General features: G+C 40.4%; 1 protein-coding gene across 1 annotated transcript in view; it reads left to right on the top strand.

Moving 5' to 3' along the window:
- Positions 1-25211, top strand: part of LOC142143231 (protein unc-93 homolog A-like) — a 38491-nt gene extending 13280 nt beyond the window's left edge. The window contains exons 4-8 of the mRNA XM_075200942.1: positions 1167-1295; positions 7223-7425; positions 8535-8670; positions 23203-23334; positions 24973-25211. Of these exons, the coding sequence (XP_075057043.1) occupies positions 1167-1295; positions 7223-7425; positions 8535-8670; positions 23203-23334; positions 24973-25211 (839 nt within the window). The remainder of the gene's footprint in view (positions 1-1166; positions 1296-7222; positions 7426-8534; positions 8671-23202; positions 23335-24972) is intronic.
- The last annotated feature ends 673 nt before the right edge of the window (positions 25212-25884 follow it).

The raw sequence follows: 25884 nt of genomic DNA, 5'->3' as shown, positions 1-25884 counted from the left end.
AATTAAGCATGAGAGTGAGGGGATTTTGAGTGTTTATTACATGGCCACTTTTGCAAGTTTGAATGTTTTTATTACATTGGTTGTAATATACCTAGAAATTGTCTTCCCAATATAAAGTTCAATTGGAATGTACAAAAGTTGTCTCATTAAATGTACAGGCCAAGTCCAGGACAATATACCTTGAATCCTGTAGTGTATGTAGTTTTGAATAAACACTCTGTCCACTTAAATTTATTAGGGACAGAAGCCGCTGAACCGTTTACTTCTGAGCTCATGCACATAATACAAAAGATGAGAATTGGGCACATTATATAAATACATTTCTTAGAACAGACTCCTATGGCTAGATCTACTAAACTGTGGGTTTGAAAAAGTGGAGATGTTGCCTATAGCAACCAATCAGATTCTAGCTGTCATTTTGTAGAATTCACTAAATAAATGATAACTAGAATCTGATTGGTTGCTATAGGCAACATCTCCACTTTTCCAAACCCGCAGTTTAGTAAATATACCCCCTAATGTCTGCCTCTGCATAACTATAAAGTAGTTCACATCTAATATAAAGTTAAATAATCACAAATTTGTTTCTTTTTTGCATGGAAGTGTATAACGTGTATAACCATACAAGTGTATATTGTATATAAGGGTATAAAGTGTCCATTCACATGTCTAGCCTGCACTCAGTAAAGAACACGCCGATCCAGTCAGTTTCTCCCAGAAAAAGAAGCAAGCTTTTAAGGCCCATAAAATTAATGTGTTTCCCTATGAATATGTGTTTATTCCCACATAAATTTGAATAAGACATAAAATATTGCTCAGTAGATGCCACCATATTTTGGCACATGTCTGTACTGCACACCAGTTATTGACTAGGATCCTCACTCTTTGCCCCGAACATATTTTAAAAAAAATTGTCTTAAATGTGTCAGACGTGTATATATGTTGAGTAAGAAAGTACAAACGTATATAACCCCATAAATACTGCCATCAGTGTCCCCATAAAAATCTTATTCCTCCCTCTATAAGGCAAAACTAGAATACAATTGTAATTGTGCAGGGACACTAGGATCAGAGAACATTTTACAATGTACAGTGCTACATAAGATTGTGTGTTCTATGTAAAATACAATAAAATGCTTAATATAACACCACTCCTCTACTTGTAGGTTTGGATGCCCCAAATCAAACTATTTGTGGAGCAGGTGATTGTCCGGCTGAATTGACTCAGTCAGGAAACAATACAGATGATCGTCCATCTAACACGGTTATTTATATTCTTCTGGGCTCTTACACAGGCATGTAGTTATAGTGATAAAAGACGGTTTAAACCCAAAAAATATTTTTGAGATTTTTTTGTATAGGGTAGTCTGCATTATTTTATTGTTTCCCTTTACAAGGCAGCACCGCTTTAAATTTAAGCTGTCAACTCACCGAACTCCTGCGAGTTGACAAAACCGGACAATAATACATTTACCCCTAGATCTTTATCTTATATTTGACACTAAATGTAATGTCAAATGGGTTTATTATGTATTGCGTTTTGGAAAAAAAGAAAAGCTGCATTTAATCCCTTTATGTCCCAGGTCTTCATCATAATCAGCTATTTATATAGCGCCACTAATTCCGCAGCGCTGTACAGAGATAATATTTATATCAGTCCCTGCCCTATTGGAACTTACAGTCTAAATTCCCTAACATACACAGACACCCTAGAGTCAACTTTTATAGCAGACAATTAACCTACCGGTATGTTTTTGGTGTGTGGGAGGAAACCGGAGCACCCGGAGGAAACCCACGCAAACATGGGGAAAACATACTAAGGTCATCATAATTTATATAATTTCTTTTTTTACTGCCACAGTCCTGAGATTAAATACTACATTTGCAGTATACACCTATATTACATTGCCTTTAATAGACCGTGGAAAGATACCCTTTTGTAAATACATTCATGTAGCATGCTGCTACAGTTTTAGAGCTATCTTATCCTGCAACAGCTGCTTGATTGGGTAAACTCTTTTCTTTGGGCCAATTTAATAACATTGCATTTGGTGCAAAACATGCACTGATTCAGAACTACCAATTAGTAGAGATGAGCGAAGTTGCACTGAACTTTCACACAAATTGAGCTTTGTCGTGGAATAAGCCCTTTCACAGAGGTGTGAAGTTCTGGTGACACAATCGTCAAGTTTCACTTTTCCATCTCCATTCTGTGCATTGCCATTCTGCACTATATTTGTAAATTTACATTGTGCAGAGTTCATGGTCTATAAATAGAGCTGGGACAACAAAGGTTAATTAATTGTGCAGTGGTCTGTGATTGGGGTAGAACTGAAAATATTTAAGGCTGAATTCTGCTGGGAAAATTTTGTGGTCAAATGCAGAATAAGGCGAATATTTTGCGGGACAGTTTTGAAAAATTTGCTTGTCTCCAGCAATTAACAGAATCCAGGAGAATTTTTATTGTTAGTGAGAGTGAAAACCAGTCCAAATGACAGAATACATCAAGGCAAGTGAATCTCTTATCTAGCATAGCATTAGTGTTGCTTAGTTCGAAACACAATATAAAATAGTATATGTGCCTGCCATTAGTTTTTACACCTTTGGTGGTCCGAACCTCCACTACATTCCATGCACCATGTGTATAAAAGAAATAAATGTATTCTACCAGTAATTTAAATGACTATTATTGTTATTGATCTGTAAGGTGCCACAGTGCTTCGTAGCGCCGGAGAGTGGGGCAAAAAGGACAAACATAAAACAGGGACTTACAAGGTAGACAAAATAAAACAGACATTAAATAAAAATGGCTGGGCCTCATGAGAGAGCTCATAGCCAATTTTTATTACTTTTTTGCTGGCAACTACACATAAGAAAAAACATTGGACAAGATGGTACTCTTGTGTGTGATATACAGTATCATTGTATACACCTAAGTTATCGATAGCAATGTATATATAATGTATCTATCTATCTCTCTCTCTCTCTCTCTCTCTCTATATATATATATATATATATATATATATATATACACTATATGGACAAAAGTATTTGGCCACAAATGTCAATTATTGAATTGAGGTGTTTCAAACAGACCTGTTGCCAGAGGTGTATAGAATCAAGCACCCAGCCATGCAGTCTCCATTTGCAAACATTTGTGATACAAAATAGGTCATTCTGAAGAGCTCAGTGACTTCAAATGTGTTACTGTGGTAGGATGCCACCTTTGCAATAAGACTGTTTGTGAAATTTCATCCCTCCTTGTTATTCCACGGTCAACTGTAAGTGATATTATTAGAGAGTGGAAGCATAGTGCGTAAAAGTAGCCAACGCTCTGCTGATTCCATAGCTGAAGAGTTCCGAACTTCCACTGGCATTCATGTAAGCACAAAAACTGTGCGGCGGGAGGTTAATAGAATGGGTTTACATGGCCGAGCAGCTGCATGCAAGCCTCACATCACCAAGACCAATGCCAAGCATCGGATGGAGTGGTATAAAGCACACCGACACTGGACTGTGGAGCAGTGAAAACGTGTTCTGCGGAGTGACGAATGATGCTTCTCTGTTTGGCAGTCAGATGGGCGAGTCTGGGTTTGAGAACATTACCTCCCTGACTGCATTATGCCAACTGTGAAGTTTGGTGGAGGAGGGATAATAGTATGGGGCTGTTTTTTCAGTGTTTGGGCTAGGCCCTTTATCTCCAATCAAGGGGAATCTTAATGCTTCCCCATACCAAGCCATTTTGGACAAAGCTATGCTTTCAGCTTTGTGGCAACAGTTTGGGGAAGGCACTTTTCTATTTCAAAATGACTGAGCCCCAGTGCACAAAGCAAGGTCTACAAAGATATGGTTTAATGAGTTCAGTGTGGAAGAACTTGACTAGCCCGCACAGAGCCCTAACCTCAACCCAGGGCTGGACTGGGGCTAAAAATCAGCCCTGGCATTTAAAGCACACAGGCCCACATGTTGTAGGCTCCATGCACTATATTGTTGCACACTGTTGCTGGTGCAGTACAACATGATGCAGTATGAGTGTGTGTGTGGGGGGTGGGGGGTATTTATTTCTCCTAATGACCCTCAACATTACATTGTTAGCACCCCAATTACATCAATAAATACCATGACAATACATTATTAGTACCCAAATTACAGCAATAAATAACCCTCCACACACACATTCATACTACATCAATCACCCCCACATTGCAGCAACCAGCACTACCCGCCCCCCACATTACAGCCACCAGCATCCCCCCCCACATTACAGGCACCAGCATCACCCCCCACATTCCAGCAACCAGCATCACCCCCACATTACAGCATCCGGCATCACCTCCCACATTACAGCATCCAGCATCAACCCCACATTACAGCATCCAGCATCATCCCCACATTAAAGCAACCGGCATCACCCCCCACATTACAGCAACCAGCATCAACCCCACATTACAGCAATACCCTCTCCTACTTATTAACAATACTAAGCCCCAAACACACTACAACATTGCCACCACCACGCCACCCTATACTACAGCAATACCGCCAATTATACAAGTGCCACTGTAGGAAACCAATGTTTTGCTTTTTTCAAATATCCCACAAAATAGCAACAACAGAATACTTACACACATATAGGTAACAGGTACCCTTTTCCCTCAATTAAATATTAATGGCAGAATTTTCATGAATTATTCCACATGAATTAAACCTCTGACATATATCTAAAAAAAACATAACTATTGAAAGATCATTTGAACCCACACGGCCACATTAAACGTATTTCCATCTACAGCAAAATGTCAGAGAAAAATATTTTTTTTACTACAGTAACTGGATATGCGTCTTTTCTATTCATTTTAAATAACACAGTATATTAATTAAGGGGGATAGAGGAGGTAGGTGAGAGATAATTGGATGTGATCCATTAGTTTGATTAGATAGGAAACATTTAGATTATTTACCTGGAGACGTCTACCCCCTTGACTCACAGGCAGGGCCGACAAGAGGAAGTTTGGGCCCCGATACAACAACTTCTTTGGGCTCCCATAATCTTCAACAATGAAAGACTTGCCTTTGGCAGAAGTTCATATGATGCCACACCGTAGTGCGCCCAGTTCATATTATGCCACATCATAGTGCCCCAAGGTCATATTATGCCACATAGTATTTCCCTCAATTCATATTTGGCCATGCAGTAGAGCCCACAAATCATATTATGGCATAGTAGTGCCCCCAAATCATATTATGCCATAGTAGTGCCCCCAAATCATTAGTAGTGCCCAGACAAAAACTCATTCACAAATAAAAATTGGTACAGCATATCAGATACTGAGAGTGTATGTTTCAGGAGCAGCTTAATACACCATTTACAATGCAAACAAAAATAGATATATTGACACAATCACAGATAAAATTTATGACAAGCAGAGTTTTTTCCTCTTAATTAAAAATCTCTGTAGAGATAAATATGCAAGAAACATTACAGCGCAATAATGACCAATACATAGTGTTTTAAACGTCATTGGATACACATTAGTGCCCCAAGTTCAAGAAAGGATGGTCAAAAACACATTGCACACGAGAAAATATAAGAACTTACCTGATTATGGCATCCTGTGTTCTGTTCTCCTACTGGACGCACTGGGCGATGAGGGATCTGCAGCTGTCAGCTCACGCAGGCAGTCGGGAGCATTCTTAAGATGTCTCTCCCTTTACACTTTCTTTTACCTATGCCACTGCACCATCTTCTCCTTTGTCCCTCTCACTTAACCCCCTGCACCACCTTCTCCCCTGACTCTCTCACACGTCTTCCTGCACCACCTTCTCCCCTGGCTCTCACACGTCTTCCTCCACCGTCTACCCCCCTGGCACTCACACGTCTTCCTGCACCCTCTTTCCCACTGGCTCTCTCATCCCTCTCCCTGCACCCCAAACCCCCTGGCTCTCTCACCCCTCTCCTTGCACCCCCTACCCCCTGGCTCTCTCACCCCCTCTCCCAACACCCCCTACCCCCTGGCTCTCTAACCCCCTCTCCCAGCACCCCCTTCCCCCTGGCTCTCATCCCCACTCCCAGCACACCCTTCCCCCTGGCTCTCAACCACTCTCCCAGCACCCCCTACCTTGCTCTCTCACCCCCTCTCCCAGCACTCTCTTCCCCTTGGCTCTCTCACCGCCTCTCCCATCACCCCCTTCCCCCTGGCTCTCTCACCCCTTCTCCCAGCACCCCCTACCCCCTGGCTTTCTCACCCCTCTCCCAGCACCCCCTTCCCCCTGGCTCTCTCACCCCCTCTCCCAGCATCCCCTTCCCCCTGGCTCTCTCACCCCCTCTCCCAGCACTCCCCACCCCCTGGCTCTCACACATTTGTGACCCCCCCCCTACGAAAAGGCGGCACTCCTGCGACCCCCACTCCTGCGAAAATTGCGGCACTCCCCGCGCCCCCCCCCCCAGTGAAAATCGTGGCACCCCCGCAACCCCCTCCCCCACAAATATCGCTGCACTCCCGCGACCTCCCCCGCACCCCGCGAAAATCGCGGCACCCCCGTGACCCCTTCCGCGAAAATCGCGGCACCCCTGCGACCCCCCCCACGCTAAAATAACGGCACCCCCACGAACCCCCCCACCCTATTCAGTAAAACAAAATCTGGAAGATGTCCAGATTACATTTGACAGTGCACAGCATAACGGGGAAGGGAGCTGAAGAGCACACAACATAGGTAGGGAGACAGGAGGAGTCGGACCGGCCCATCCAGCCATCGGTCCTTCTGGCATTTGCCAGAAGTGCCAGATGGCCCTTCTGGCAAATGCCCCATTGAACACCTTTGGGATAATCTGGAACAGAGATTGTGAGCCAGGCCTTCTCGTTTAACATGCCTAACCTCATAAATGCTCTGCAGAATGAATGGGCACAAATTCTCACAGAAACACTCCAACATCTTGTGGAAACCCTTTCAAGAAGAATGGAAGCTGTTAGCGCTGCAAAAGGGGGGGACCAACTCCATATTAAAGTATATGTATTTGAATACAATTTCATTACAGTCCTTGTTGGTGTCATGGTCAAGCGTGCAAATATTTTTGACCTTATAGCGTATATATATATATATATATATATATATATATATATATATATATATATATATTTATTCAGTAAACATATATTATATGTATTCCGTACATCAAACCTCTTGTCTTAACACAATGTATATATTTTATTCACTTTTTAAGGCTGTGGAGTACTAGCTGTGTTGCTGATAATTATTTTCTTGGATCCGATAGAAGGGGACAAAGATGAAAAACAGGATAAAGCCTGTTGCTCCACTCTTCTTTCAGCATTCAGGCATCTCCGTGATAAACGACAATGTTTTCTCATCCCACTCACTATGTTCAGTGGTTTTGAACAAGGCTTTATTGCTAGTGATTTTACTAAGGTAAGTTTGCAAATAACTTTTCACTATAACGTATTCATAACATCTCTTGAGTTTTGAGATTATAGATGGTGGCTAAGTCTTGTGGTCAGTCAATACAAAACAGACATAGGAGGCCATTTATGTAACAGAATGAGGCGGCACATTTATATTGTGCAAAAGCCCTGTTAATCAACCATACACATACACTGTTGTATGCCCCAACATAGACTTACAATGTTCCACTGCATAGACACCTAGTGCAAGATTTCTCTGGTATTTGATCTGTGGCAGGAGTGTGCTTGTAGACAAAAATGTTAATTGAAAGTACTGGCCCATGACAACTATCACATGTGAATTCCTTGAATTAAGTATAACTTTTCCTGTTATTTTATTTCTCTAAAATAGTACTTGTTTGAATCTTATTTATGTTTTGGTGGGACTGTACTGATTCTTGGACTTAGAAAAGGGCGTGCCCTATCAGAAAGTGGGTGTAACCTCAGGAGAATCAGGACATGGTTTGGGCAGAATAGGGCAATATTTAGGTAGATCATGGAAGGAACTTGTTTTGTTGAAAGTATTCTTATTTCTATTAAAATGGCAACTTTACATTCTGAGTTTATATTTCAATTATTTTTTGTGCACCTTGAGGTGTCCAACTTAAAGTAGAAGCCAAGGCCTGATTACATGTGTGGTACTCTAAAACCCTGTCCATTTCGTATGACTATGAAGGCTCTTGCCAGTTCCCCCACCTAAAGGAAAGAAGTAGCTTCTCCCATTCTTTATTAATAAAAAAAACCCTAGAGCATATGGAAGGTATGTAGTATGCACTTCCTGAATCTCCCAGGCAGGCGTTTTAAACCAATTACAGTTCACAAATCTTGTGCACTTTACCATCTTCATTTTCAAACACACATACAATATAGCACTCCTAAAATTACAAATTTATAGATTAACACATTCCTGAAGGATTCAAATTCAGTTTAAAGTTTGCACATTAGAACACTTGTGGTTTTGCGTAAAAAAATATTAGTATTTTTTTGTCTCAGTTCTCCAAAAAATTGTTAAATACCTGTAGCAGACAAAAGGAATGACGTCTAGATTGCTAATACAATGTTGATTTTGTTCTTCAGTCTTACGTGACCTGTATCTTGGGACTTAAATATGTGGGCTTTGTAATAATCTGCTTTGGTGTTACTAATGCAATATGTGCAGCTATCTTTGGAAAACTCACACAATATACTGGAAGGATTCCTTTGTTTCTACTAGGTAAGTAGTAAGCATATCATCTTATTTTTTTAAAGTTATTTGTTTTAATTTACTATAGCAGATTTTCTGGTTTAAATGATCTCTCTTCTGATATATAGCTCAAATACCGTATTTCCCCATGTATAAGGCGCTCCCATGTATAAGACGCACCTTACTTTTGGCCCCGAAATCTGAAAAAAATAAATATTACGGTAGCTGTCAAAAAAGGCAGGGAGAGTGTAATGCCCGGCTGCTCTGATTGCTGCAATCTCCCCCCCCCCCCCCCCCGCGCTGCCACTGTGCCTATGTCCCCCTCTTCATGGATCCCCGCTGCCACTCTGCCTGTCCCCCACCTGCTGGATCCCCGCTGCCACTCTACCTGCCCAGGGCCATCTTAACAACATTATGGGCCCCTGGGCAAAGCAGTGCACTGGGGCCCCCACATATATATATATATATATATATATATATATATAGATATTGTGGCAAGAGCCGGCTACTGCAGAAGCACACGCGTACAACTTCTTCCTTTTTATGGTTCTTTATTGTCAGGATGGTAATAATGTTTTGACACCATATACTTGCACAGCAATTATGGAGACCCTCAATGCTTACTATACATAGTCCAGCTCTCTGTCCAGATCAGCCAGCTAGCCCAGCGTTGATCTCCCTGAACAATGAAACAAACAGGGTTTTATACCTGACACTCCTCCCACAGGCCTAGCTTGATGGACAGGTGACACACCCACCTTCTCTTTAAAAAGGACACGCCCATCCCTGGCTCTGTTTAGACTATCAGACCCACCCTGTCTGTTTGCTGAGAGGAAGCAGCTTTTAAATCATGTAAGTAAACCAATTTTAAACTACACATACGTTTTTACCTGGTTTAATCTCCACCTAGGTACATAACTGTGCCAATGTTTTACTCTACTTCCCTGCTTTCTCTGCATATTGCCAGCTAAATGCCTCCTTTTGTTACATATCCCTCCCCCTAGCGTCTCCAAGTAGGGGGACGCGGACTTCGCGAGGAGCGCATATTTTCGTGACAACGCATCTGCATTTTTGTGTAGAATCCCAGGCCTATGTTCTACTGAGAACTTGAAAGGTTGTAGTGCCAAGAACCAGCGGGTTCCCTTGGCATTTACCTCCCGGTTGTTCTGCATCCATCTTAATGGTGCATGGTCTGTTATTAGGGTGAACTCTCTGCCTAGGAGATAATAGTGTAGAGCTTCTGTAGCCCATTTTATGGCGAGACATTCTTTCTCCACAGTGGCATATTTTTATTCCCTTGGAAGCAACTTACGACTTAGGTACAGGACAGGATTTTCTACTCCATTCTTCTCCTGTGACAAGACTGCACCTAAGCCAACACCAGAAGCATCAGTTTGGAGGAAGAACCTCCGGGTAAAATCTGGTGCTTGTAGAACTGGAGAGGAACAAAGAGCTAACCGGAGATCAGACCAGGCGGTTTCTGCAGAGTCAGACCAGGTTAATCTATCTGGACAACTTTTTTTTAACATGTCCGTAAGTGGAGCAGCTCTAGTGGCGAAGTGGCTTACAAACCGCCTGTAGTAACCTACTAAGCCTAAAAAAGTTCTTAACTGTGACTTTTTCTCTGGTCTTGTCCAATTTTTGACTGCCTCCACTTTGTCTAGCTGGGGTTTTACATGCCCTCGACCAACAATGTACCCCAAATATTTGGCTTCTCTCATGGCTATGGCACATTTCTCTGGGTTAGCTGTTAACCCTGCGGACCGTAATGAAGCTAAGACTGCCTCAACTTTGGCTAAATGTGATCCCCAGTCTGGGGTATAAATCACTATATCGTCCAAGTAAGCAGCTGCATAAGCTGTGTGAGGTCGTAGCAATTTATTCATAGCCCTTTGGAAGGTGGCAGGTGCCCCATGCAACCCAAAGGGTGGGACTTTATATTGATAGAGACCATCAGGGGTGGAAAATGCAGTCTTTGGCTTGGCCGTGGAAGTCAGGGGAACTTGCCAATAACCCTTTGTTAGATCAAGGGTTGTTAAATAATTGCTACCAGCAAGATTTTCCACTAGTTCATCCACACGTGGCATCGGATAGGCATCAAACTGCGACATACTGTTTAGGCACCTAAAGTCATTGCAGAACCTAATTGTCCCATTGGGTTTCGGGACAAGCACAATGGGACTATTCCATTCACTAGTGGACTCTTCAATTACATCTAACTGGAGCATCTTCTCGACCTTCTTTCTCACGTCCACCCGTCTGGTTTCTGGAATACGATATGGCTTCTGCTTGACAATGACTCCTGGCGCAATGACAATGTTGTGTTCGATTAAGGTAGTGCGCCCAGGAATGGAAGAGAAGACAACCCTGTTTCGGCGAATCATTTCTTCAGTCTGTTGTCTCTGCTGAATGGACAAGGCTGGCTCTATGGGCACTTCAGACTTTTCAATGGCAGTACTCACTACCTGAGGAGAGGTTTCCTCATCATGCCAGGGTTTAAGGAGGTTCACATGATATATTTGCTCCTCCCTTCTCCTACCTAACTGGTGGACTCTGTAATTGACAGGATCGACAGCCTCTAGAACTTCATATGGACCCTGCCAATGGGCGAAAAGTTTGCTTTCCTGGGTAGGAAGCAGGACTAGGACCTTGTCCCCAGGCTTGAAAGATCGAACAACAGCACTTTTGTCATAACTTTTCTTCTGTCGTTCCTGAGCCTCTTTTACATGTTGCTGCACACTGGGCCCTATCTATCCTAGCCTCTCATACATTTGGGACACAAATTGTACCAGATTTGGCTCCCTGGGACCTTGCTGCTCCCACCCTTCTTTTAACATATCCAAGATACCCCTGGGCTGTCTCCCAAACAATAACTCAAAAGGACTAAACCCTGTTGAAGCTTGAGGTACCTCAAGGATGGCAAACATCAAATAGGGAATAAGAGTGTCCCAATCTTTTTCTCTTGAGCCACTGCTTTCCTGAGCATGTGCTTTATTTGTGCGGTTAATGCGTTCCACCAAGCCATCTGTTTGTGGATGGTATACAGAGGTGTGAAGCTCCGTAACCCCTAGCAACTGGCACATGTCCTTCATCAGTTTAGACATGATTGGAGTACCCTGGTCTGTGAGAATTTCTTTGGGTATTCCCAAGCGTGTAAACATCAATACAAGTTCTTTAGCTATGGTGCTGGACTTTAAGTTTCGTAGGGGAATTGCCTCTGGATACCTGGTTGCATAGTAAAGTACCACTAGTATATATTGGTGCCCACGTGCGGATTTTTCCAGGGGCCCCACAAGGTCCATAGCTATCCGTTCAAAGGGAACTTGTACTATTGGTATGGAATGAGAGGTGCCCTGTACATGGGTTTGGGGCAGGTTCTCTGACAAATGGGACAGGAGCGGCAATACTTTTTCACTGCCATGTGTACACCGGGCCAGTAAAACCTAAGCAGAACTCGTTCCCGTGTTTTATCCTCCCCTAGGTGTCCCCCACAGACATGTGTATGTGCTGCTTTTAACACTAGGGTTACATGGACCTGAGGAACCATTAATTGTTCTACTTTTTCCCCCTGTACATTAGCAACTCTATACAGGAAATTATTTTTAACAATAAAATATGGTATACCTTCTGCAGGCTGGGCGGCTTTCGCTACCCTATTTACCTCAGTCACACTTTTAAAGGCAAGTTCCAAAGTGGCATCATTAAGTTGGTCTCGAGCAAAGTCCTGCAAAGGAAACAAAAGGAGGCATTTAGCTGGCAATGTGCAGAGAAAGCAGGGAAGTAGAGTAAAACATTGGCACAGTTATGTACCTAGGTGGAGATTAAACCAGGTAAAAATATATATGTAGTTTAAAATTGGTTTACTTACATGATTTAAAAGCTGCTTCCTCTCAGCAAACAGACAGGGTGGGCCTGATAGTCTAAACAGAGCCAGGGATGGGCGTGTCCTTTTTAAAGAGAAGGTGGGTGTGTCACCTGTCCATCAAGCTAGGCCTGTGGGAGGAGTGTCAGGTATTAAACCCTGCTTGTTTCATTGTTCAGGGAGATCAACGCTGGGCTAGCTGGCTGATCTGGACAGAGAGCTGGACTATGTATAGTAAGCGTTGAGGGTCTCCATAATTGCTGTGCAAGTATACGGTGTCAAAACATTATTACCATCCTGACAATAAAGAACCATAAAAAGGAAGAAGTTGTACGCGTGATTATCCAATAATCAGGCCTACCCCAAAATCCTTAGACTGTAGCCTAAGGCTTTTGGGGTTGTGCTACATTTTTGAGGTGCAAAAAAGTGAGAGATATGAACTGAAATTAATTTTAAAATATGAGAGAATAGATGTTCACCATTGTAAAAAGCATGATGATTTCCCTTTGGGCAGGCACTTGCGGATAAATGAGTGGGAGAGACATGACTGGTGACAGGCGCAGCTGTGACAGCCACCTCCACCTTTACATCTTAACCCTCAGTAGCGCTCGTTCATGCATCTATTTTGCTATACAGTTCGAATTTTATTAAAAATGAAATGATTGACAAAGATTGTTGTGAGCCTTTTAAAAAGCCAAGTGGAGCTGAGTTTCGAAAAAACTGAAGTACAAAACATTGGTGGTGGGGAATGAAGAGGTTGGATTTTAAATTAAGAACGAGTTTGTTTTCCCTAACGTGTACTAACCTGGTGTGGAAGTTAGGGGGTGCTAGGAAGCCTACAGTAGGGTGGCCTGAACCCTTAATCGAGCCCTGAGTCAGGGTAGCCAAGATCAGAACCAGGAGATCCAAACAGAGGGAATTCTTGAGGCAGAAGAGTAGTCAGGGTGGCCGAGGTCAACCCAGGAGATCCAAACAGAACCAATAAGTGTGTCAAAAGAGTAGGAACAGGCAGAAGCAGATCCAGGATATCCATGATTGAATTAGAACCAGAAGAGTATTGTAGAATGGAGAGCACACAGGAACCAGAACTAGACCAGAGGGCCAATACCATATCCCAGAGAAAGCAGCAAAGTCCAATTAATCTTTGAGCGCAATGGACCCTTACTGCAGCCTATGATTTCAAAGGCAGAACAGGGAGGGGAATGAGTGTATGTGCATACCCAATATTCAGTAAGGGTGTGCCAAGCTCGAGCGCACACAGCAAAATCTGATTCACGCTTTGGGTATCTCAAAGCTACTTGTTTTTCAGTCGTAACACTTACACCAGCTACAGGTCTAGTGTAAGGGCCGATCACTAGTGATGACGGTTGCGTAACTGGCTAGAACATGTGTTTGCAATCAGGAGCAACAGTAAAAAGGCATTTTATGTACAGCAGACATTCATAACATCCCCATAAATGTATTTTATAGAAAAATCAACTTTTTTTTTAACGTTTTGTCATTAATGACTCTTTTATTAAGAGGTGACATTAATTTAAAAGTATTTTTTTTTTTTACGATCGTTCTTTTGGGACTTTATATTCCACATATATATTGGATGTATCCTGCAGTGTATTTTCTGTTAGAGCAGACAGACCTGGGGCTAGATTTACTAAGCTGCGGGTTTAAAAAAGTGGGGATGTTGCCTATAGCAACCTATCAGATCCTAGCTGTCATTTTGTAGAAGGTACTAAATAAATGAAAGCTAGAATCTGATTGGTTGCCATAGGCAACATCCCCACTTTTTCAAACCCGCAGCTTAGTAAATCTAGCCCCTAGACCCATGTTCAATAACATATGTATTTTTACATCAGCTCCTTGTTGAATATGGACATGCATATGCCCGATTTATGTGTGTTTTAAAAAAATGCACAATATGTTCGTTTTCAATTCTTTGATTAATCTGGCCCAATGAGTGTTAATTAGTGGTGAGTGGAGTATCAATGGATTTGGTATGAAAAGTTGACAGTGAAAATGTCTACAGTGACAATATTTCCACCAAAATAAGCTTGACACAGTTAAAAGGCCGACATGTAAAATATTTACATAAATCACTATAATTAAATGGCAAAACATGTAAAAAAAACAAAAAACAATAAGTGTAAACAAAACAAAGTTGTGTCCTCCCTCCCCAAACAGCTTACCCAATCCTAGTACTGCCAGCCTAGAGGGACACGATCTCCCTAGGAAGATCAGTCTCATGCTGACTACCCTGGGGCTGGTTTGGAATTATGGCAGAGCGACCCCACACTGTGGGTTTCCCTACTATACTGCCACCAGCCCAGGCTGGCAAAGCCTAGTGCTGGTAACATTAAAATCAGAGGGACCCCACAGTTTTTGTCCTCATGATTTTGCTAGTACTAGAGCTTGTTAAGCTGTTTGGGGGTAGGGGTGGGAGCACGCCATGTTTTTTTTTACATTCCTTTCTTTTTGTTTCTTTTACGTGTATTGCCATTTTAAATATAGTGATTTATGTTGACATTTTGACTGTCTATTTTACAACCTTGTCTACATATTTCATGTCGACCTTTTAACTGTGTAGACATTATGACTGTAGACATTTTTACTGTAAACATTTTCACTGTCGATTTTTCAACTTCATTCCGTTCAAATGTAGATAAAGGGTGTGAAGCAGAGGGTGAAAAGGATATTGTAATTTGAAAAATAATGCCATGAAAGGAAAGTAAGAAAAACAGTTTAGCAAACATTGTGAGCTTTGATAGGAGTTAATGAGTATGTGATGAGGGAATAAGACAAAGAAGCAAATTAAGCAGAGAGATCTATACTTAACAGGTTACATTGTCCAGGTAGAGACATGAGCAGATGCTAGAGATAACAGCTGAAGATTACGTTTTTGTAGTTCTCGCAAGTTGTTCATTAGTTGTATCAAGTAGATAAGTTGCAGATAGGTTGCTATCCTGTCCCTCTTTGTTGTAATTTATTAGTTATTATTATTAATTTTGCTCCTTCCGATGAAAATAGCCAGGCATATCAGAACATTCCTTGCTGAGTGTGGGCTAGACACAATAATATTCCTGATTCTGGGTCTGATTCATCTTCGAACGTAACCTGAATGCAAAACACGCACGAATGCTGTATTCAAATACAAGCAGATCTCAAGATACGTTTCCATTTTAATCTGGGTATAAGTACGCTCTGCCTAAATGTTACAACTTAGAATGAGCCCCAGTGGGTATTTTTAGTTAAATATTTTGTTACATTCACCTACTGTTAATGTCTTCACTTTACTGAGTTGATACTAGTTGGTATTACTAATTACAAGAGGCACAGTTTAGCTTGAAAGAGAACTATGGGGTCTATACATCAAGAAAAAACTTACTTAAAAGATGCGAAAACAGCTGTCGGTAAGCAGGAAAAAAAGACAGCAGGAGAGGGGTCACTTCGCCAGGCTCCTAGAGTAGCCCCGGCATTGTGCATCTTAGTGGTACCTAAATATGCATCACTGCGATGTGCAGCGATGCATATTTAGCTGTACCACATCTTAGTGATGCATAGACCCCTATATCGCTCTTTGGAAGCACAATACTTATTCTTCCCAAAGCTTTGTACCACATAATTATCAAATTGTAATAACTGGCAAAGCAATATGAGTTGGAAGGATATAGCCTCTATATTTATTTAGAAGACGCTACAGAAATCTAAAGATGTTTTGGGTTTAGATCTGTTTGACCAATATTCGTTTATTCTTACAGCCCAAATACAACTTTTGATTTTCTTGACTGTAGAACCAGTACCATAAAGAGTTTTCTACAATCTCTTAACTGATTTCATTGCACATGCTTGTTAATACTGGAGAATCTGGTCTTTTTAATAACTTAAATTCTGGTCAGAAAAATGGGTGTGAGTTTAAATAGCAGACAAACCATCAGTGAGCCTCTGCAGAGGTGCAACTTTAAAAAGCAGTGAAAGACATAAATCTGTAGCTCAGTATGTGTCACAAAGTTTATGTATTGTAGGGACTTGATTCGTAGTTATAATGAGCCTTTTATTAGGAGTCTCATGGGAAGAAATCATTTTACTTTGTTTCTATTTCTCTCTCTGAATACAACCTTTACACAATTCAAACAAGATAACAACCCTCTGACCCCTTTACCAACATTGCTATGTGACTGAATCATATAGCATACAAATCACTTTTTATGTTTGCAATCTGGCTGGACCAAAATGCAATATGTAGACTTAACCTCATATATCCAACTTGTCCCATAGATTGTAAGCTTGCAAGGGCCTGCTTACCTCTTTGTCTGTATTACCCATTATTGTTTAGTACTGTGTTTGTCCCCAATTGTAAAGTGCTATGGAATTTGCTAGCGCTATATAAATAAATGTTGATGGTGATAAATATCTGGCTTGCGCCACCATGGTGATTGTGTGGGCGCTGAAAATTCACCTGGGTTATCTGCAGAGGAGAGGGGCCATTGACCAACCCAAACTCCTGCAGACAACCAACAGAGAACACATAAGGCACATACGAGGAACCCTGTCACTCTGTCACTCTACACTCACATATAGATGCAGAGTTAGGAGTTTCAGGATGCTCTGCACACTAATGATAGTTTAGCAAACATGAGAAGCTTGGCGAACAAAACACCTGTAGATTCTGACAAAGAAAGAAGTTTTTGTGATCAGAGGAGGTTATACAGGGAAACTTTTCCCACTGACACACAGCAGGTCTGTTAGAGAAAACATCAGCTAGTACCACCTCATCAATTTAGAGAGCAGTTTCAGAGCATTGCCCACGAGATACATCTAGCTGGGCACTTAGGGGTACTGAAAAGCAAAGCTTGGTTAGTTCCCAATGTTAATTAGCCTCGCATGGGAACTGGCATAGCTAATTACTGCCGTTCCTGTCTCACATGTCAAAGGGACAGGAAATCTGGGTATATTCACAAAGACCCATTAATACCATTGCCTGTCATTGATTAACACTTCCAGCGAATTGCTGTGCATATTATAGAGCCTATGACCATACCCAGCAGCTTGGAGAAGTGGTACATCCTAACGGTGGTAGATTACACTACTTAATCGTCTGAAGCTATAGCACTTTCCTCCACCAGGGCTGATAAGGTTACAGATATAGGGATTGATTCTTTAAGATATGCAAAGCACAAAAAAAGAGTAACTTTGCATCTTGGCAAAACCATGTTGCATTGGAGGGGGGAAGTTAATTTAAAATGTGGGGACAGATTCACAGCAGGGAATGTCCTAGTTCAACCTTAAATTTCAGTGTAAAAATAAAGCTATCAAGTATTTATGTGCTACATAATAAACTAATTTGCACCCCTTGCATTGTAACATGGTTTACCAAGGAGATAACTTACTCCTTTTTTTGCATTACTTTCCTTAATGAATGAGGCCCAGAATGCCTGTCTTGATGAATCAGGCCCTCTGTGTTCTGATATCTAAAAGAATTGCATACTTGCATTTAAAGGGTTAACACAGCCAAGCAATCTAAATAGGCTATGGATTTGTTTCAAACAATAAGGATATCAATTTACAAAAAAAAGGGACAATGCTTATGTGCTGTTCAGATACCAAATAAAGCTGTAAAGTTGATCAATTAAGCCAAAACTCATTTACCTCCATAGCATGTGTGACAGACATCTGTTTTTGACATATAGATTGCCATTCATCTTCCTATTTAGGCATATCTGTTTGACTACTATTAATATCACGTTATAGGGGCAGCCATTTGCTCTTAGACCATATATCCCCTTTGTGTGTGAATGGCAGACCCACCTCTGAGTTGGAGCTCTGATGGCTTGATAGGTGTCAAACATTAGCTGATTAACCCATACTTTGGGTCATAATCTCGACACATTCCTCCAGTAGAGATGGCATGGCATTAACTGTTATAAGAAATGCCTAAGCCCATTGATTATAGCATCCCCCTGGCGAGATAAGTCATCTACTTTCTGATGTTCACTCCCTTCTTTTGCTGGATAGTGAAATCATACTCTTGTATAGCGAGGCTTCACCTGAGTAATTTTCCATTTTCGCAAGCCGCCGTATGTAACCAGCTAACAGGATTACGACTGGTCACCACTGTAACCTGGCACCCATTGAGATAGGGCTGCAACTTCTGTAGGGCCCATACAATGCCTAAACACTCCTACTCCACTGTGGCATATGCCACTTCCCAAGTCATACTCTACCTGCTCAAATTCTGAACTGGGTGTTGTGACAGGATGGACCGCCTATGCCACCATGTCTGTTGTTGCTGCGAACCGGCTGGGCTTACATTACCACTATTCCCCTTCTTTATCCCAAATGCACCCTCTAACTGCAGTAGGAGGGGCTTGCAATGCTGCCACCACTGGACTCCTTCACAGCATCCAGAACCGGGTTTCTTCTAGGTAACTGTCACTGCTAGGATACCCCCTTGCTGGTACACCTTGGCTGGTATCCCTGACCTCTTCCTATAGATCACGTTTGCTGTGGATGGATCCCCCTGGCCTGTCACACTGGCCAGAGCTGCTGGGTAGCTGGCAGAGCGATGGTACTGGAAAGCTGGGTCCAAACCTCAGAACAGCTGGAAATGGATTAGATTTGGGTCTAATCTGTAGGTCGCAGGAATTTCAGCATAGAAGAAGTTGACAAGCAGGTCTTGAAGGAAGTGATGTTTATTTAGTTCAAGTGTCCTGACAAGGACAGTTCACACTGGTTGAAGGTACCAGTAATCAAAAGGTCAGAAGAAACAATAATGATACATTTCAGTATAAACCAGTGCTGTTTTATACAGTTTTGGAAACAGCCTCACAGGGAATAAGTCAGTCCCCTGAACTCTTTGCTGGCCCCAAGAAGTCTGATTTTTTTTTAGTATCAGAATGCAATATGTTTCCCCAAACATGGATTTAAATGCAATTTATACTTAACAAAATTTTCACTTATCTGTGATATTCTACATCACGTGCTGGTTACACTGTTCAGACAGGTTCTTTTCCCTTTATCCAGGCAGGATACAGGTAACGACTTCCTGTTGTGTATTTGTCAGAATCACTAGACGGAGTTGATGATACCTGCCAGCAGTAGGCGCTACTGAGTGCTGAGGCGCGGAGTCTAACACGCCCCTGGTTTTCACCAGAAACCCCCGCAAGGAGGTATGGACGCAGCCCTCAGTATCAGTCAGCTGGCGAGGTAACAATTGAGGCAGCGGTGACAGCCCACCAGGATGCAGGATGGAAGAGTAGTCAGTAAGCCGGGTCAAAACCAGAGGAGCGGATAAAGCCAGATCAGAAGCAGGAGAATGGTCATGAAGCCGGGTCAATAGCAAATATCACTCTAAGCCAGAATCAGGAACCAAAGGAGAAGTCAGGAACAAGCCAGGGTCAGAATCCAATAAACAGTAACACAGGAACAAACGCTGGAGCAAGGTTGAAGACCAAATACTCTGGCAAGCAAATAGCCTCAGTATGTTCCTTAAATAGAGGGGAGAGATAGGTGCATGAAAATCGGCGGGGAAACCGCAACCAATCGCTGACAAGTCGCAGGGTGACGGAGCGTGGAATCTTGCGCATGCGTACTGATGGCAAACGTAAATGGCGTCATGTTGCTAAGCAACGGTTGCCAAGCTCGGCGTATGCATGCGAATAGAATGGCAAGCCTCTAAGCAGCGAGGCGCCGATTCAGCAAGGAGACAGGCGTCCGTTTGGAGGCAGAAACAGGACGGCGCCTGACAGTATTCAAGCATTGGTCACTCACATTGAATAGACTTACCTAGCATTTCCTGCTATCAGCAAAACAGACTCCCTCCCCATATATGCCTAATTGGAGATTTCTTCTAGCAAACTTACAAAACAAAAACAAATCTCTTCCCTGGCTCTGTCTCAGCAATAAATACATTTCCTATAAAAAAAAAAGTGCACACAATATAATAAACATCAGCACATTGCAAAGATACAAACTGGCGCCCTGAGCTGTTACCTTTAAATAAATTTATACAATAAGTTTTTGATAAGTGATCCAGCCACAGATGTTCTTCCCCACTCGATATTACCTGGCTGAGGTAAGCACCTAGACCATAAGGACTGGCTTCCATCTGCACCACAAATTTGAGGGTGAAATCTGGGGCTTGCAACACTGGATAGCTGGTGAGAGCAGCTTTCTGGGCTGACAGGGATTCCTCACAGTCTGCAGTCCAGTTCATTAGTTCAGGTAGATTCTTCTTGGTTAGGTCTTTTAGAGGCTTTGCTAGGGTGCTTTAATGAGGTACAAACTTCTTATAGTACCCAGCAATAACTAAGGGACATAATTGTTTCTTAGTTTTTTGGGTGGGTCAGGCACAAATGGCATCCACCTTCCCTTGCTCTGGCTTCAGAGACCCTCCACTAACTCTGTGCCCTAGGTTTAGTATCTTTGTCATGCCTATCATTGAAAACAATGATCCATTGTCTTTGGTTTTCTCGGGGAACTGATTAAGCTTTTTCCTCAGAGAGTTAATGAATTAACTTACCGTATGCAGTTCTGCTCTGAACAGCCATCCGGAATTGTTGGGTGTAAAGATTATTTTGCAATTTTATGTTTATTGACCATGGCTTTAATCAAAGCAACTGGAGGCACACAGATTATTATTGTTGGACTTTTGATCTTGATGCAAGGTCAATATTTTGTTTTGTAGAATTACAAAGTAAACCTTATGTATGCTGATTATTTTGCATAGACATTAAAGGTCTAGGCTTTGATAGCTTTGTCCATTCTGCTCTATGTTAGAAGAAGACAAAGTACTTTTTGATAATTCATCATTCTGTTATGAACATGTGTCCCAGGAAATGTTTGGCACACACTACACAAATATGGCTTCAGAAAAGAGGGGATATTGGAACAATCATCATGTTCGCAACTCTGTATAAGGAAACGTCTTGGTTTCTGAGATTTTATTTGAGACCCCCAAACTGGCAATAAAACCTGCCAGATTGGTTTGATCCTCTATTTATATTCCTTATTCTCTGGAAACCATAAGAATGTAATTTATCACTGTACTTATCTTCCCATTTTTTTAGTTCAATTTCCAATTTCTCTCCGTTTGAGAGGGGCCTTTTTTATTACATTTGTGAGTTCACAATTTATTTTAGTTGAGCCTTATATTTAAAATGTTCCCTAAAGGAATGACTTGTATGCTTCCTCCCAGTAATGTTCCATTAAATTATTATTACATGTCCTGCATCTACAAGTGGTATTTCCTTATTTAGACAATCATTGCAATAAATCTTGCTATATTTATCCAGGAGGGGAATTGTAATGGTATGGTAGATCACATACTTTGTTGCAAGGCTGCCTGGAGTACTGTGGACTGATCATTAGTTCACCTACAACATTAACTATAGATAAAATAATATATTATACTGTTACACTAAGTACAGGAACCATTCTATATTTTTTATAAGGTTCCACCATAACACCGTAATATATAATACATAGACAGCAAGGAATCATTATACATTTACATAATACATTATTAAACTAAACATTATTATACAAAGACCAGACATCCACTAATTAACAGATTATAAACAGATAACTTGGTAATGCAGATCAACTTATTTATGGGACTCTGAGTAAGATTGACTGTAATGTTCAACGTGAAGCAGGCTGGACTCAAGAAAACAGGGCTAGAAAAGCAGTCCTGGAGTTACGGAGAGTAATGCAATAGTAGAAGGAGAACACGAAGAAAGATTGCCATGCTCATGAGAGCCAATATCATATATATATATATATATATATATATATATATATATATTTGGATTTTTGAACCAATGATGCCTTCATCTTTGTTTGGTTTCATGGTTTATGGACTATAATGCTTCACAAATTTGGAGAATTTTGTCATTGGAGTGGGAGCATTTCCTATGCACAGCACACATTATACAATTTAAAGGGCTACTAACCTCAGAAAAATGTCTTATTTGTGTGGGACATAGGGAATGTTTATGCTAGACATAGTTTTATGTTATCCCTCTGTCCAGAATATAAGCAAATTTATGAAGTTTTGTCTGTCACCTATTTGCTTATTCTTTGACATATTTCCTGATATTTGTGGACCTAGTCACACCCAAATGATGTTATACCACGTGACGCTAGGCCACACCCCAAGACTATTGTATTGTGAGGGGATTATCACATCTCATTCTGGGACAATATAGGAAACAATATCTAAATACTAAATGGTGATCTCTCCAAGCAACTTGCATATCCCTTATTGCCCACAATACCTACTGTACTATAGTGTGCTGTATTGTGAATGTACAATTTAGTACAAGATGCAATAACATTATAGCACATTCTAGTAAAATGGGGATGACCAAGTGACATGTTTGAGCCACCATTCTATTCAATATCTGCTAAGGAGATAAGAGTTGGAACATGCGTAGTGTGAACTGTCAGCTCTAGACATGCCAAGCGTAGATGAGTATTTTTCATGAGGACATTATACACATTTATTAGTGTTCCAAATGGGAAGGTGTTGGGATTTTAGCATATAAATGGCGATAGCATGTATTTACCCAGAAATTAATCTTTCCAGCAGGGCCATAAATTGTCTTGTGCTTTGTTGACCTTTACAACAATATGTGTAGTATCTTATATTTATTGTACTATTTTGCTATATGAAAACCTACTCAATTTATTACATTTTTCTCTAACAGGAGCAGCTATAAATGTTGGTTGTATAATTGGCTTTTTAATATGGAAACCAGCAACTGGCAATTTTGCTGTATTTTTTGTCATGTCTGGTCTCTGGGGAATTGCAGATGCAGTATGGCAGACACTACTAAGCTGTGAGTAAAAAAGCATTTTAATTGGGGTGCTAATGTCATTTTTCTTTTATTTTGATTTCTGTATTCCTAAAGTTCTCACTATTATTGTGCCTGTTTCACCATTGATCACTTTCCTTTTGTCAGTAACTCTATGCAAAGTTGGGGTTCCATGATCTAGAGAAAGGGGGAGTGTTCAAATGACACTGATCCTTATTTCACACTTCTCAATCTCTCTTATTGAATGTGGTTGTTCTAACTTTACTTGTTCAACCCCAACTTCAGCCTGTAACTAACCTGTCAAGTGAAAGGAATATTTTATCCACTGAATACAATGTTACATGCATACATTTTTAAATGAAGGCTTATTGAAATTATATCACCATGCACAACAACAAAAATGTTTTTTGAACTGAAATTTTCTTTTTAAAGATCATTGTGCTCATATCTAGTGGCTATTAAATAACCTATATGTTGAAGCACAAAGAGTACATTTTCCTTTGAAATAATTGAAGAACAAAATATAAATATATGGGCTCATTTGCCATATTAGCAAAGAAATTACAACTGCCAATTAGTTATTAATTAAGGGTTACTTATGGATGATTACAGTAGACAGATATATAGGGCTAAATTCTCAAGATGGAGATAAAAAATATTGTGTTAATAACACCTATTTTTAAATAGAAATATCATAACACATTAATTACACCTGTCTATAGTCAAAACAACTAAAGTGAACTTAAAACTATTTACACTCCAAAGCCTGTAATTGCAATGTAAAGTAGGTCACTCTTTTCAATGTTAAATAATTTTACACAGAGTTTATTTACTTTTACTTTTAAGTTACTAATAGGAAATTCACAAAATAATTTGTAAACTATAACACATTATTTTGCAAGATTATATTTCATGAAATCTATTGCTGATTATTTAATTTTTATTTTTTACTTTTTATCAGTGCCAAGGTACCTTTACAAGCATATTGAGAAAATGTATGTTTGCAATGGATCACTATATGTGTTAGGTTTAGTGCCCCTTGAATGTGTAAGCAACAGTATCAGTCATGGTTAGATTATGCTATGGTATATGTAAGAAAAAAGAAAACTAAAATTTCCTGTAAATGTGGTCATTGGATTGTAAAATCTGATTGATATATTGTCATAACTGAAGAGTAATCCGTATTGTTTTACAGACGTTTTTGAAGTTATTGAACTTTTCCTGTGATATTAAATTAGTTTTCAGAGTTCTATTTTGTCTTACTTTTTGTAGAATGTTTACTAAATGTATTGTGATCATTATAATGATAACAAAATGATATATGATAAAAAAAAATGATATATAACAACAAAAATAAAAGGTTAGGTCAGGACCAGTGCACATCATCAACAAGATTCTAAACTTAGAAAATACGACACCAGGACACGCTATCTGAGGTATACCACACTGCCAAAAGTACAGAATCAGAAAATGTTGTTTAACTTTTAAACAACAGAATGATTGTTAAAAAAAATATTTTGTCAACTGATTAATGTATAACACACAAATAATATCCTCACGCTATGGACAAGTTTAATTCCTTGTTACATTTGCAATTTGACAATTTATTTTTATGTAACCTTACAATTAACATATTTCTCATTCTTTTGTCTTATCTTGCAGCTTTATATGGTGTTTTGTTTGAAAAGAATAAAGAAGCTGCCTTTGCCAATTTTTCTCTCTGGGAATCTCTTGGATTTGCCATTGCGTTTGGGTACAGCTCATTTTTATGTGTCTATATCAAGCTGTATATATTAATGTGTGTTGTAGTGGTGGGGATTTTGCTTTATGGAGCCGTGGAATATATTGAGTATAGGAAAGCAGAGAATGAAGAAAGTCCCAAAGAGTCAGACACAGCATAGCCACCCCACACCCACACTGTGTAGGGCCAGGATTAAACTCGACTGCAGGGAGCTGGACCATAAGGCATTTACTGCAAAAAAACCTCTGCAAATTGTTTTGCCATTCCTCTCTGAAGTGAATCAAATCTGTTTCTTATTAATATATATATATATATATATATATATATATATATATATATATTATATATACACATATTATATATATATATATATATATATATATATATATATATATATATATATTTGTTATTATTTATTATTGCCTGCCCTTGAGTCCTTCTGGTCAGGCCCAACTTTTAGAGAACTGGGTGGGTTGCGGCCTAGATGATGCGAATCACAGCGGATCAAGTAACAATGACCTCGCCATAGGCCGCTCCATGCCGCATGTTTCACGAGCCTGATCCATGATGACGTAAATATGTCATTGCACACCCCTGCACCTGGCCCCCGGAAACAATTATGGGTCAAATGCATAGTGCCTCTGGCACTGTGTATGTATAGAAGAAGATGCAATTCCATTTTTCCATTTCCAAAACAAATGAGAAAACTTTTTTTGCCCAATTTCAACATTTTTTACCAACCAAATACTGGAATGTGTACAAACTCAAAACTTACTGAAACAAATCACTTATCTCTAAGTGTAAGTTAAAAAATTTTTTATTTCTTACTATAA

This window comes from Mixophyes fleayi, chromosome 3 (assembly GCF_038048845.1).
Source record: "Mixophyes fleayi isolate aMixFle1 chromosome 3, aMixFle1.hap1, whole genome shotgun sequence".
Taxonomy (NCBI): Eukaryota; Metazoa; Chordata; class Amphibia; order Anura; family Limnodynastidae; genus Mixophyes; species Mixophyes fleayi.
This window is presented reverse-complemented; position numbering and strand designations above follow the sequence as displayed.